This window comes from Triticum urartu, chromosome 7 (genome assembly GCF_003073215.2).
Source record: "Triticum urartu cultivar G1812 chromosome 7, Tu2.1, whole genome shotgun sequence".
Classification (NCBI taxonomy): Eukaryota; Viridiplantae; Streptophyta; class Magnoliopsida; order Poales; family Poaceae; genus Triticum; species Triticum urartu.
Window position 1 is genome coordinate 703,815,942 of NC_053028.1, and position 14,073 is coordinate 703,830,014.

Below are 14,073 nucleotides of genomic sequence, written 5' to 3' on the forward strand. Positions count from 1 at the left end.
CAAGCTTAACAAAACACCCAAAGTGACCTGGGGCCAAAAGGGTTCACAAAATACTCTACCGAGCTCACGAACATAGCTCGAACACAATCAGTTTTCAGACTTAGTGAAAACTGAGACATGCTGAAATATAACTCACGAAGGCATGTAAACGAGCTCGATGCACTCACCATGGTGCAAGTCACAGCAAGGAAAGCATATAACCAGCAAGAAGGCACAATATGCTAGCTACACAAGGCAAGAACAAAGGTATAGCATGCATGGAACACTAACGGTAGCATCGGCAAAATCGCAAACAAGTTGACGATCTGTCCAGATTAACAACGAAGCAAAAGTTGAGCTCGATTGAGTCAACCTAGAGCACTCCACATATGCAAACAAAGACATGGATGAATAGAGCATAACATAAATATCAAAACTTCCTTACTGATCATCCTCAAAAGAGGCACGGATCAGTAGGAAACAAGCTGGACATATAGCATCACGAACTAAAATATCCCAGACTTAGTGAAAATCACCAAGTCCCTGAAATCAGCAATCTCAGGCACCTCTCTTCGCAAGCTTGCACAAGACAACACACACATCCTAAAAATGCATGGGTGCCACCTCTGGAAAGAAGACAAAATGCTTAACAATTCATCCCAAAGGGGCACAGGCATATCATGCACGAATTAAACATGGCAAAATTGACAAAAGTGCATGATGAACTAACGGATCTGCAATTTAACTCATGAAGCCTCCTTCTAACAGCATTTTGGGCAACAAGATGACCTCAAATGCAAATGATGCAATGGAGTGGAATGATGTACATGTCGAGGCGAAGATTTTGATATATCATATGTACAAACCGGAGCTACGGATGAAAAGTTACGGTAGGTCAAAGTAGACATAAAAGATTAGGGTTAGGAGATAAAAGTCAACCGGGATATTTTTGGATCTAGATCCAGATCGCACGGGAACCGAGGCTTCGCCGGAGTTACTGTTCACGGACGGACTTTGAGCTCGCCGGCGAGGGCGTGGTGGCCGGAGATGGAGGGGAGAGGCCGTGGGCCGGTGAGGGGCGGCCGGATCCGGCCCGGACCTTGCCCCGGCCGGGCGGAGGGCGGCGGAGCTCACCGCGGTGAGTTGCGGCGGCGGTGGAGCGGCCGGCCGGCGGTTGGGCGGAGATGGCGAGGCTCGCCGGCGACGGAGGCGTGCGGCGGCGCGGGTCGACGGCGTCGGGGAAGACGGGCGGCGAGAGGCGGCGGGGAAGTGGCCCGCTCGGGCGGCGCGGGCTCCCGCGGGCCGGCGGCGGCGGCGGCGGTTGACGCCACGTGGCGCGCGGCGAGAGGGCGAGGGGCGCGGCGGACGTTGTCCGGTCCGCTCCGGACACGTCCGTCGGCGGCGGTTCTGGAGTTTTTTTTGAAGCTAGGGTTACGAGGTGGAAGACGGGATCCGAAATGGAGGGGGTATAAATAGACATAAGTGGAGCTAGGAGAGTCCAAATGAGGTGCGGTTTTCGCCCACGCGATCGTGATCGAACGCTCTAGGACATGGAGCAGAGTTTGGTGGGTTTTGGGCCAAATTTGAGGGGTGTTGGGCTGCAACACACACGAGGCCTTTTCGGTCCCTCGGTTAACCGTTGGAGTATCAAACGAAGTCCAAATGGTACGAAACTTGACAGGCGGTCTACCGGTAGTAAACCAAGGCCGCATGACAAGTCTCGGTCCAATCCGGAAACGTTTAATCCCCACACACAAAAGAAAGCTAGAAATGGCCACCGGAGGAGAACAAAGCGCCGGAATGCAAAACGGACAACGGGGAAAATGCTCGAATGCATGAGATGAATATGTATGCAAATGCAATGCACGAGATGACATGATAATAGATGCACGAAAAAGAAAACAACACACGGAGACAAAGACCCGAACCCGAGAAATAAATATAACTTAATGCCGGAAACGGCAAGAGTTGGATACAAATATGGAAAGTCGTATCTGGGGCGTTACAGCATGCACGTGCAACGCACGACTGATTAGTATGTTATTTTATATCCTAATTGAGCTTCTTGATGCCAGCGTTTTCAAGCATGGAGCGACATTTATTTTTCCTAGCTGCATCTGATACCATGCAAGATGGACACCACAAAAATCAAACCAAGAAAAGCAATATAGAAAGAAGTCTTACAAGGATACAAATCCATACTTCACAAGATAGCCAAGGCAGCCGGAGTCGAGGTGTAAGGTGGATGTGCTTCGGCAGCCTTCAATAACCCAGTCGCACTCATTTGCTAGATATGCTTAGCTGCACTGGATGATACAAATACATGGACTAAAGGGGCTAGTCCAATTAATTAGTAGGGACAAACCCAAATAGATATAGCTGAGCTATCCAGACGCTGGGCAGTGATGCTTGTTGTAGATCTTTTATATGATAAAAGCACATGTTTCCTCAAAAAAGAAATGAATGAACATAATTCCATTTATCATAATGATTGTTCAGATTAGCAACCCCAAAGCCTTTACAAATCCTCATAATGCTCAGCTCCACTAAAATAAGTTGATGCATGAAAAACAACATTGCCTAATTCTTTATGGAAACAGCTGACCAACAAAAAAAAGTTTTGAAATAAAAATGTTCACAACTTGATGCTCGTCCCTCTCAGAGCTGACACCAAGAAAGAAAATTAGTTTTTATACACAGCTTGTTAATGCCCCATTAGACGCCAATACTACATCAGGCTTAGAGCTGCTATACCTTTTGTCTTCAACAAGTCAAAAACTTACTGCGTGAGAGAAAAAAATAACTTAGATTTTTCAAAAGTATAGATAATGAATAGGCAAGAGCAGATAGGAAATAATCACCTGGGTGAGTCTGCTCATAGCTTAAGATGGTATGGGCATTAGTTAATGACAATCTAAATATTCGATAGCAGTGAAAGAGGAGGTACAAAATACATTAAGATGCGGTCAATGAGCTGATACCTGCGTTTCAAAAAAGGGTAATATTCTTGGGCTGCTGTACTCTTTATTGATCACAGTAGAGATATACGTTGCTCTCTGCCTAAGCCTGCTAGGGATGATGTATGCAACATATTTCACATAGGGAAGTGGAAAACGGTAGAAAACACCCACGTACATCTTGAACAAAAAGATGTTGCCTATTCCCGCAAATTTTTTTTGCCAAGATAGAATGTTTTGCATGGCAAATCCAATACGTAAACTGCAAGCAAACAATAAACTGAGTTTGGTAATAATATCAAATTTGTATCCAGCCACCAAATGCACAAAGAAAATCAAACGCTTCTGACAATGTTCATCGTTCAACTGAGTCTCATATTGTGTGGCCGCTCGCCTCGGAAAGAAGATTAGCAGCAAGAAAGGACCGAAGGTGCAAATATGTCACTGTGCGAGAGAGAAAAATATTAGAGAGAGACAGAAAAAATGTACCTAGAGGTTGCATTCGTATTCGACTGGTTTTGGGGTGGATTATTGCTACGCGTGTTCCAGAACATCAATGGTTGCGCCGTCCCTTCTCCATTGGATGCATGCAGCTGATCACCAGCACTAACAGACGATTGACGATGGAGGCCGCCCGCCGGCGAGGGGAGGAGCACCTACCCACAAACAGCAGGAACGAAACGGCAGAATCGACAACCAATGACATCGATACATTGGGGAAGAACCATGACCTAGGATAGGAGACGGCGAGCAAGGGCAAAGAAAGGTAGACATGGAGGCCTGGAGGGCCAGAGAGTCGCGCGGGGAGGAGATGCAGCGGGCGGAGCAGCACAAGGGACGGCGGCGGCGGTGAAACCCTATCGCTCGTGCGCTGAGAGGTGTCATTTTCCTCGAATAGTGACGTGAACAGTAGATCCGTGATTTTTTCACAATGTAACGTGAATAGCAGGCCTGTAATTTTAGCACTCCTCCAGTCAGGTTTATTAGTCTTTTTGTGATCCTCAGATGATCCAGAAATGCAAACCGTCCGCGTAATTAATCAGCCCTTAATCACATGCATCCGCCTCGCTCTTTCCTAGTGCGTGCCCCATGCGCTTCATTATATCTTTTCTCCATCCAATCTTTCCTTTTCTTGCGTGGTACGTAATCATCCCTTTTAATTCATCATTAATACCTGAGTAGACCGAACCAATCCATGATAATGCTGCTGCATGCAGGCCACAAATCACGCGAATCAATTTATTCCTTTATTTTCTGGTCGCGTGATATATGGTAGGGTTGCGGACGCGGAGGTTTTCAGCCTGGTGGAGTACGGTCAGCCTAGGTAAATTGCTAAGCGTACACCAGATCGCGATTAGATTAATGATAGCTGTTAGATTGAGTCGTCTGGGCTTAATCCTGTGGTGGTTATGTGTCCACGGACGTTTGCTTGGGTGCGCGTAGAAAAGATAATGTTTGATTGTTTATTAGTAGTAGAGAAGAACAGTGACCTGAATACCGAAATCACAACTGGAAGTACTTTCATACCTACGAGTCCAGCCAGTAACCTGCGGATTCATCTTGCAGGTGGAGACCTCGGACGCTTAGTCAGATCCAATTCGAGGGATTTTCTAGGTTAATTAATCAAGCCTTTTGGGGTGAAATTTCCCTTTCTGCCACCACCACAGTTTGGGTCGCACAGATTTGTCCGTCCATGCTTAGCTCTAGGGCTTGCGCGTGCTGCAGCTCGCCCGACGCAGCGGCGCCGACGAGGTAATGCAGCGGAGCCATCGGGACATCGCTATCATTGACCTCCTCAAGCACCGTGAATCTGCTCCGGCAGATGCGGAAACGGAAACTCAATCACAGGGAAGGAATTCATCACAAAATCTGAACTGTAGGAAAGAGGATCCGTGCGTTACCTTTTAATTGGTTGCATCAGGAATCCCATCTCCTCGTCGGCGACGGTCCCTTCCGACGGTTGCTGAGATCCCAGGAGACCCGACGTGGCTGATGGTATGATGCAGCGGCTACAGGAAGCAGAGCACTCCCACCCCTCCACCTCGTAGTTACTACCACTGCCGGAAAGTGTTTTCCCTGTTCCACGGATCACAACGTCGACGACTGTCCTGAGCCACGGCTCGCCTCCCGCAGGTTGACGGCGGCCGGTTCTCCGTGCTTTCTCGCTGACAGTCAGAGGTCCCCACGACCGTATTTCCCAATTTACATCATTATAACTCGCACCCCGTACCCCATCCACGAATTAACTGCACCGCATCCCAAGACGCCGTTCAACCGTGTCGATAAAGAGCTCATATGTGCTCGTGTGCAGAAACTCCGTGTCCGTAACATCTGCTGCTACTTCTATCCTATTGATAAACATGCGTCAAATATCCGGAACGAATACCAAACAGACATCACACCAAAGCCTAACATTTAAAGCAGGATGCATGCCCCAGTCCAGCCCCCTACAGGGGGTCACACACCGGCCCAGCGCACTCTCAGAGGCTACCTCCGCCATCTTCCACCGGTCCATCTCCAGAGCAGGTACTGACGCATCGACCTTGCTTGACTTGCAGTCGACGCCACCACGGCGCCAAACAGTGCCACCATGCTACATGTATCCGTCCACATGGGGCCGTCCCTGAACCTCCGCATCGCCATTCTGCTTGAATCCGCCATCGGCCTTCCGGTAGATGTAACATCGCTCCTCCTCTTGTCGCCTCTAGGCAGCACTTGCTCCAAAACGATACCCCCAGAAGGGACAACGGCATCGAAGGTGCCATCATCGTCCGATCCGGTAGACCTAGATCTATGGTTTCCCCCGGAGAAGCACGAGTGGGGTACCACGACATGCAACAACGATGCCTCGAGAAAGGAACTACGTCATAGACGCCGCCATTGTCAACCATGACCGCAGTCGACACGATTTTCACCGAAAGTCACGTCTCCTCGACCTCGCAACTAGGTGGAGCCGAACGGAGCCTCGCCGTGGAGACAAGGGCCGCCGTCGACACTCCGGCAAGGAGCCTCCAGCCGCTCCTCACCAGTCCTCCTCGCGCCAACGGCCGGCCAAGGCCTTACCGTGACGTATCTGGGTAGTACACCAGATCCGCAGCCATCGATGCCACCCATCGCAAACCGCCCCCCACGCTGAATGGAGCGTCGCCACCGCCACCACCCAACCTCATGTCACCGTCGGCCAAGGAGGCTTCGATCGCCGCCATGCAGCAGGGCGCCGCACTGATTGCCGCCCCCAACCTTCCCGCATGAAACGCCTCCTCCGCCTCACAGGGGATACCGTGGCGACCACCTGCCCTCAATCCTATGGCACAGGGCCCGCCGCCACCGCGGCCTTGCCGGTGGCAGCGGTTAGCGGGGATGGGGAACGGAGGGAGTCTGGCGGCTAGGGTTCACGAGGGGAGGGGGGCTAGCGTTGCCTGAGGGGAGGCGGCGCGAGGAGTTGAGAGAGCGCGAGGAGGGTCCGCACGCGCTGTTTTTCATTCTTGGCACCTTGGACTCCTACTTTATATACTTGGCCCCCCACCCACCCGAGCAAAAGCATCCCTTCTTCGCTCGCCCTCCCCCATCCCACCTCCCGCAGCATCTATTCCGGCGCCTCCTCTGTAGCCGCCACTGGCCACCACATGCCACTGCTAACCCCTGCAGGACCCGCAGGACTCCTCCACCACTCGGATTTGGTCCTCTGTCGCCAGCAACGACATCTAAATCGGCAGATCTATGGTCCTCGCTGGCGGTGCTGGTTTCGACGCATCCCGGCTGCCGGCGACGGCGCATTTTCAATTGATCCAATAGCCCAAAATTAAATTATTTTGACAAAAAAATACCCTGCTAAATTTAGAGGATCGGATAGAAACAACCAAAACTTGAGGGTAACCCTAAAATCCAAGAGATCGACTAGAGATACCCTAACTTCAGTTTTATCGGCTTGTTTCACTGCCGAAATTTTGTTCTGCCGTTACCGTAGCTTCAGGTCCGTAGTCTCCCAGGTCCAGGTACAGGTGCGGTGCAGGCTGGCCACAGGTTGTGCTGTTACCGGGGCTGACAGTATGGGCTGGTTTGTATTCGGTGACCGTGTCTATTTGCGTGGGCGTGGAGCTTTCTGCTGCATGCATGCGCGACTCACTAGACATCGACATACACGTAGGCTCCTGCGTGTCCAAGGATCGAAGCGTGTCGCACACTCGCACTGCATGGCGACACCTGGTGCGCCGCGCCGAGACACGCGACGACACGCGCCGTCGCGTCGGTTCAGTGCCTTCGTACAAGTACTGGCGCTGCTACTACCACATGCATCATCCTCATCCAGTGCTCCGATCGAGTGTATTGTGCAGCCTCTGTGTGCAGGTTCAGTGCGTGCAGGCGGTAAGTCTTCCTCTGTCTTTTCTGGCTGCCTGATTGCTTCGTGTTTATCTGTGTGTCTGTATGGCTTCCATCAGGCATACCGTAAAAATCTGCACTTCTGTGTACTTTCAGCTGCTCAGCGCGCGCCCTGCTCTACGAGAGGGAATGCGGATCGATCACACCCTGGCTACGGCAGGCTACCCGTACAGTGTGTGTTTTCGCCAGATGATCTTCAGTGGCCTTGCAATCAGGTAACATCAATTTAATTCGGACTAATCTTCAATGTACGTCGACTCGCCGGCAAAATCGATATCAAACAATATTCGTATGCCATGATCTATGTGCGTGAAAAATCAAATTCTCTTTACGGATCAACCCAGAGACAAGTATATTTGTGCTGTGCGCCTAGTGTCACATCCCTATCTATGGGTAATGTATTAGAGTTAATTAAGCATGCATACAACATGTTTAAATTTCGTTAATCTTGAACTAACATAACGAAAAATATGGTGAGTACTGAGTGAAATATTACACCATTGCGCGCACTGTCAGACGTACTGATTGACCTCGTCAACCCTTAATAGATCCCACATTAAGAAATAATCATCTTAGTAAAATAGCAGAATGTGCACCTAATAGCAAATATTTAAATATCACTGTGAATAGTAAGGTATTATTGCAATTTGCAAGCGGTGTATTGAATATGGTAACATTATTGTGGATAAGAACTCTATAGTTTGCAAAATTAATATCACAAATCCGGATTATATAATTAAGTAAGGACCAATAGAAGCTACTCCTCAAGATTTTTGATTCAAAATGCATATTGAAGAGTTACTAAAATTAAAAGCAATGACAGAAAGCAGAAGCCCTCATCGGTCTATTGCATTTATAGTTAGAATTCCCGATGAAGAAGTAAGAGGTAAATCCAGAATGGTAATAAATTTTAAATGCCTTAATGATAATACAATAGAAGATGCATACAATATACCTACTAAGTAGGAATGGATCAATAGAATACAATGAAGCAAATATTTATCTAAATTTGATTTAAAAGAATGATTTTGGCAAGTAAAAATGGTCGAAGAATCTATCCATTCGACAACATTTACTTTTCAAGAAAGCTATTATGAATGACTACTCATGCCATTGGGCCAAAAGAATGCTCCTGCACTTTTTTAAAGGAAAATACAAAATATATTTAATCAGAATCAAGCATTTATATTGGTGTATGTAGATGATTTATTAGTATTCTCAAAGTCATACATCGAGCATATATCCCATCTTGAAGTGTTCTTTCTGAAGGTAGAACAAAATGGGCTCATATTAAAAAAAGAACAAGATGGAAATTTGCAAGGAAAGAATAAATTTCCTTGATCATGAAATAGGAGAAGGAAAAATACATTTACAAGAACATATTGCAAAGAAAATATTAGAGTTTCCGGATAATATAGTGATAAAAAAGTTTTACAACAATTCTTAGAAATTGTAAACTATGCAAGCAATTATATAGATAACTTAACAAAGCTAGCTGGACATATGCTAAATTAAGAAAAAAATGCTACTCCCTCCTTCCATATATATAGGCCCTAATGTGTTTTTTGAGATTGCCATTGACTATTGACAAGATGAATAGTATATAAGATGTATAATGTAAAAATTATATCATTGGAAGCTCCTGTATCGTATGAATTTGACGGTATGCTTTGTGTAACTTTCATGTGATATATTATTACTCTAACATCTGGTCAAAGTTAGTCTTGGAAAACGCATTAGGCCCTATATATATGGAAAGAGGGAGTAAAAAGATATTTCAATTCAAAAGATATAAAATTAGTAAAGGCCATCAAATAAAAAGTCAAGGATTTAAAACCCCTAGAACTGCCTTTAGAAGACAACTACTTTATAATTGAAACTAATGCATCTAGGTAGGATGGGGAGTTATAGTAAAACAAAAGCCTAATAAATATTCCCCAAGCAGAAGTAAAAAATGCAGATATGCTTCAGGAAGTTATAAATTAAAGATAGTAAATAATATTGATAGCTTTATAAATGAAAGATATTAAATAATATTGATAGGGTAATCCTTGTAGTAGTAATAAACACAATAAAATGCCTTTAGGTTATATCTAGAATTGAAAGAATTTAAAGTAAGGATAGACTGAGAAGCTATATATTCATATTACAATAAAATTAGTAGTAAGAAAAGCTCGACCAGAAGATGGATCTTATTTAAAGATACTATAGCCAGGAATGGATATAAATTAATATTTAAGCATATTAAGGGAAACGATAATAGTTTACTTGACATATTTTCCCGTTCACCAATTTTACAGAAAAGAAGAGAGGATCACTCGGCGGTGAAAGTGAATGTTTTATATTTGGAAATGATAATAAATTAAAAATATTTCACCAAATACATTCAATTTCAAACCGAAGAGCCATATTTGTATTGATGAGATCCAATGATTCTTGGATGATCATTGGTATCAATAAACAGTAAAGAGAGAAGAGAAAAGATACATGTTATCTAATCTCAATAGTCTTGCATAATATTTTAATACGTTAAACAAAAATATACCAAAGACAGCAAAAATATAAGTAGAAAAAGGAAAAGATTTATATATTATGTTTGATGGAATTGAGCCTGTAATATACATGCCATGGGAATAAATTAAAATAGAGAAAAATGCAGCAAAGTAAAGAAATGAAGAGCTAACATTCAAAAGATATGATAATATCAATAATGCTTTGAAATGGGCAAGGGCCATATTAGGACATAATTATTATATTGACCCAAAGGCTAAAGAATACATCCAGAAGCGAGGAGGTATAGATAAAAATATACCCGCTTCAGCAACTCCTATAAAGTGAGAAGCATCAAGCTTGAAAAATATAAAGAAGGGAGAATCTCAATCATGCATATTATGAATGGAATTGACCCTCTAGATAGTAAATACATACATGAAGAAATGGATAAAAGATTTGAAGAATTGTCAAAAAGAATTGAAACAGGAAATCTTAGAAGAATTAAGACAAGAAATAGTAATTTGAAGAAAAAAGAAAGAATGTGATTAGAAATATGACTTCAATCTGTCTAAAAACGATCACATGGACATAGCTGCGCATGGGCACTAGTAGAACCGGGACTAAAGGGTCGTTACTAAAGCCTCCCCCTTTAGTCCCGGTTCTTATACGAACCGGGACTAAAGGCCCTCCACGTGGCCGCTGCCTGGAGGTCCACCTTTAGTCCCGGTTGGTAACACCAACCGGTACTGAAGGAAATTTTATGATTTTTTTTGAAATATTTTTTTTGATTTTTTTATTTTCAAATTTCTGAACTATTTTAACCTCTAATCACCCCTCATAACTGCTCAATTTAACATCTAATCTCTAATCACCCCTCATCATTCCAAATCATCTAACTTCCCGGACGGTCACCCATCCTCTCACTACTCCAGCCTGAGCACGCTTAACTTCCAGATTCTATTCTCCCTCGTTTCCAAGTCTGCACTTGTTGTTTTCCTGACAATGGTAAGATGTCAATCCTATTAACCCTCAGGAATTTAGTTTGAGCATGAAGTCACACATTTCACTGTTTGAGTTTGAAACTATTTTTCTAAAAAACAATAATTATTTAGTAACACTAATATTTCTTGAATAAGTAGGTTGACCATAGTTTGACCAATGTTTGACCAGATTTGACCAAAATTCAAAAAAACTGAAATAATTATTTAGTAACACCAATATTCTTGAATAATTATTTAGTAACACTAATACTTCTTGAATAAGTAGTTTGACCAGATTTAACAAAAAATAAAAAAACTGAAATTTGAGTATAACTTTTTTTCCTTTTAGAATTTGAGGATTCTAAAAATTTGCAAACAGGTCGTAGGCAGTCAAAATCGGATGCGGATTTTCATGCTGAACATTTTGATATATTATACGTTTTTTTTTCTGACATCGTATGCAAAAGTTATAGCCGTTTTACATTTTCCCTGCACTTTTTGCAAAACATGTCCAAATTTAAGTTTTTAAATTTTCCTAACTAGTAGATGTAGTAACATAACTACGTCTTGAAGGATTTTAACTTTTGAAGTTTTTATCATTTTCTTTTGCTTTTTACGAAACTGAAAAGGCGATACACAGGGGGGGTGTAGGATTTGAAAATTGCACCATTAGTACCGGTTCGTGGTGCGAACCGGTACTAAAGGTCTCAACCCCATTAGTACCGGTTCGTGCCACGAACCGATACTAATGGGCATCGCACCCTTTAGTACCGGTTCGTGGCACCAACCGGGACTAAAGGTCCCATTTGAACCGGGAGTAATGCCTGTACGGTGCCCTCGACGCTCGAACCGGAATTAATGCTCACATTAGTCCCGGTTCGTAATGCAACCGAGATTAATGCTCTTTTCTGGCCGAACGAAAGCCCTGTTTTCTACTAGTGGGGCAGCCTATTGAACAGAAGTCCATATACCTGAATTGATATTGCTATAAATTATTCGGGTGGGGAAGACCTCTCCAAATATTGACAATATCCCAATAGGAGCACATCTGAATATTGATAATTATCAAACACATTTGCAGGGAAGACCCTATATATAAAAAATAAAAATAAATGAATAGATAAGATGAGCAAGCTTAAGAATGCTCACATGCATCGAAGAAGAATGCATAATTTCGAGTCAGGCCAACGGTGTGAATAGATAAAAAGAGCAAGCTTAAGCATGGCTACATGCACCGAAGAAGAAGGCATAATTTTGAGTCAAACCAACGGTGTGAATCAAATAAGAAGACAGCAATGTGAGTAACAATCATCTGTGTGTGATATTACTCATATGCTAGATAGCACCGGATGCTACCAATTTATTCGTCAACAGACAAAGCAACCACAAGAAAGATTGCCCGAAAGACGAGAAGTGTCAGCTTGTCAGCCATTCTCATGAAGGCATCCTTACCCACGCTCTAGGTGGACATGTAAGAAGGCTATGCCATTTGAATAAATAGGAGAAGGCTCCCAAACGTCTCTCTTGCGGGTATAAAAGGAGAAGTTGGCCTCAGAGAGAACAGAACACACACAGAAGGGACGGAGTCCAAAGCTTCGAGCAAGAAGGGTTGTCTCCAGAAGCACTCTCAGTTTCCTTCGTAATAGTAGGACCACCACTTTGTAGAATAGCTACCATATCGAAGGTGTTGTAATCGCCAAGAATATTAAGGTATCCTTCTAAGTTCTTGTGTTATCCCTTCGGGGCCTCCCGAAAGATAAAACAATGTGTAAATTATGTTGGGGGAAACGATGTAATAACTAAAAATAAATATGTGATAATAATCAGTTTAATTGGATCATTGTATTGTGATTATTTGTTAAACTATCTAAAAAGATAAACATAATAATAATATATATATATACACAAAATGTCCAGCAAATTATTTATGCGAGAAGAATATCTGCGATGTGGTTCTTAAAATATCTAGGTAACAACCTGGAAGCAGCTAGTAGATAAGTATCACAATAACCAGGGTGAGCGAGCCGTGGGGTAGTCGGTACCTGAGTTAAATCAGTCTCATCTACGTAGCCTCTCGTGTACAGATGTCATGCTCGCGACCCTCTTCTGTTGCACTATAAATAGCTCTTCGTTCGCGTGATACTAATCGCCCACCCAAAATTCCCACTGTAGTTGGAAGCGGCAGAAGGAGAGCGACTGATCGGAGAGGCTCGAGAGACATTGAGGACAAGAAGTTATGGCTTCTAGCATTAGCCAACTAGCATTAGCATGTCTAATACGGTGAAGCTCGGGAGAGATTGAGGACAAGGAGGTATGGCTTCTAGCATTAGCCATCTAGCTAGAAGCCAACTAGCACTAGCTCGGGAGAAGTTGGAAGTTGGCTAATGCATGTCTAAGGTGGAGATGTTCGCTGGTGTAGGGGTCGTAGCTATGCTTGCGTCTCTTTATCTTGTTTTCTAATGTGATAGATGTGTTGTCAAATCCAGGCATGGAGTTTGTTGACATCCCAACCAAGCATTTCCTGGAGCAGTTTGTGGCACTCGTTGGTCTCCCTTCACCAGTTCTTTGCTGGAGGCCTGCTCCTGATGGACTGTACATCGTGGGAGTTCAGGTCGATCTTGGTCTAGCAGACAGGGTTCCTCATGTGTACTATGAGGCTGCTAGAGCAACTATTCCTGAGGCTGAGCAGGCTGCCTGCCTGATGGTGATTCACGCCGTAGCTGCTGAACGTAATGTGGAAATTAGGGATATTAACTACTATCAGCTGGGGTACCTTTGCCATCAGGTGGATGATCTACGCAAGAAGTTAATGGAGGCTGAGCATCTTTGTGCTGAGCTGATGAACATCGTTCGCTCCAACAAGAGTGAGGTCTCCTTCCTGGAGCGCCACACTCACAGGTTATACTGTTGCATTCGCTGCCTGAGGAACACTGTGGCTGCACTGCAGCATGGTGGCCCCGGAAGTTCCAGCGGCGGTGTGTGAGGAGTTGATGTGCATCAACACTGTAGCAGTACTTTTGGGTCATTTCTGTAGTATCTAGCATCCTTAGAATATGATCTGGTTGATGTGCATCAACACTGTAGCAGTACTTTTGGGGTCATTTCTGTAGTATCTAGCATCCTTAGAATATAATCTTGCAGGGTATGAGTGTGGGTAGTTGTGGTGTTGAGGCTGCAAGACATACATGGCGTGAGGTGGAGGATGACACTAGTTGTCCTTTGGGTTTGAGGGAGCCTATAGTTGTGGTGTTATCCTATGCTTGTAATGTAAGTTCTCTGTGTTG

At 44.3% G+C, this 14,073-nt stretch overlaps 2 protein-coding genes across 2 annotated transcripts; one reads left to right on the forward strand and one right to left on the reverse strand.

The window, feature by feature from the left end:
- Nucleotides 1-4,420: 4,420 nt before the first annotated feature.
- LOC125519503 lies at nucleotides 4,421-5,597 on the reverse strand. The gene is made up of 3 exons (XM_048684295.1): nucleotides 5,428-5,597; nucleotides 4,838-5,152; nucleotides 4,421-4,746 (listed from the first exon to the last, which is right to left on the reverse strand). The coding sequence occupies exons 1-3, from the start codon at nucleotides 5,595-5,597 to the stop codon at nucleotides 4,560-4,562; spliced, it is 672 nt and encodes a 223-aa protein (XP_048540252.1). The 3' UTR covers nucleotides 4,421-4,559.
- A 1,637-nt stretch (nucleotides 5,598-7,234) lies between these two features.
- On the forward strand, nucleotides 7,235-14,046 carry LOC125524435. Its single transcript, XM_048689490.1, has 3 exons — nucleotides 7,235-7,301; nucleotides 7,413-7,531; nucleotides 13,276-14,046. The coding sequence occupies exon 3, from the start codon at nucleotides 13,278-13,280 to the stop codon at nucleotides 13,770-13,772; it is 495 nt and encodes a 164-aa protein (XP_048545447.1). The 5' UTR covers nucleotides 7,235-7,301; nucleotides 7,413-7,531; nucleotides 13,276-13,277; the 3' UTR covers nucleotides 13,773-14,046.
- Nucleotides 14,047-14,073: the final 27 nt, after the last annotated feature.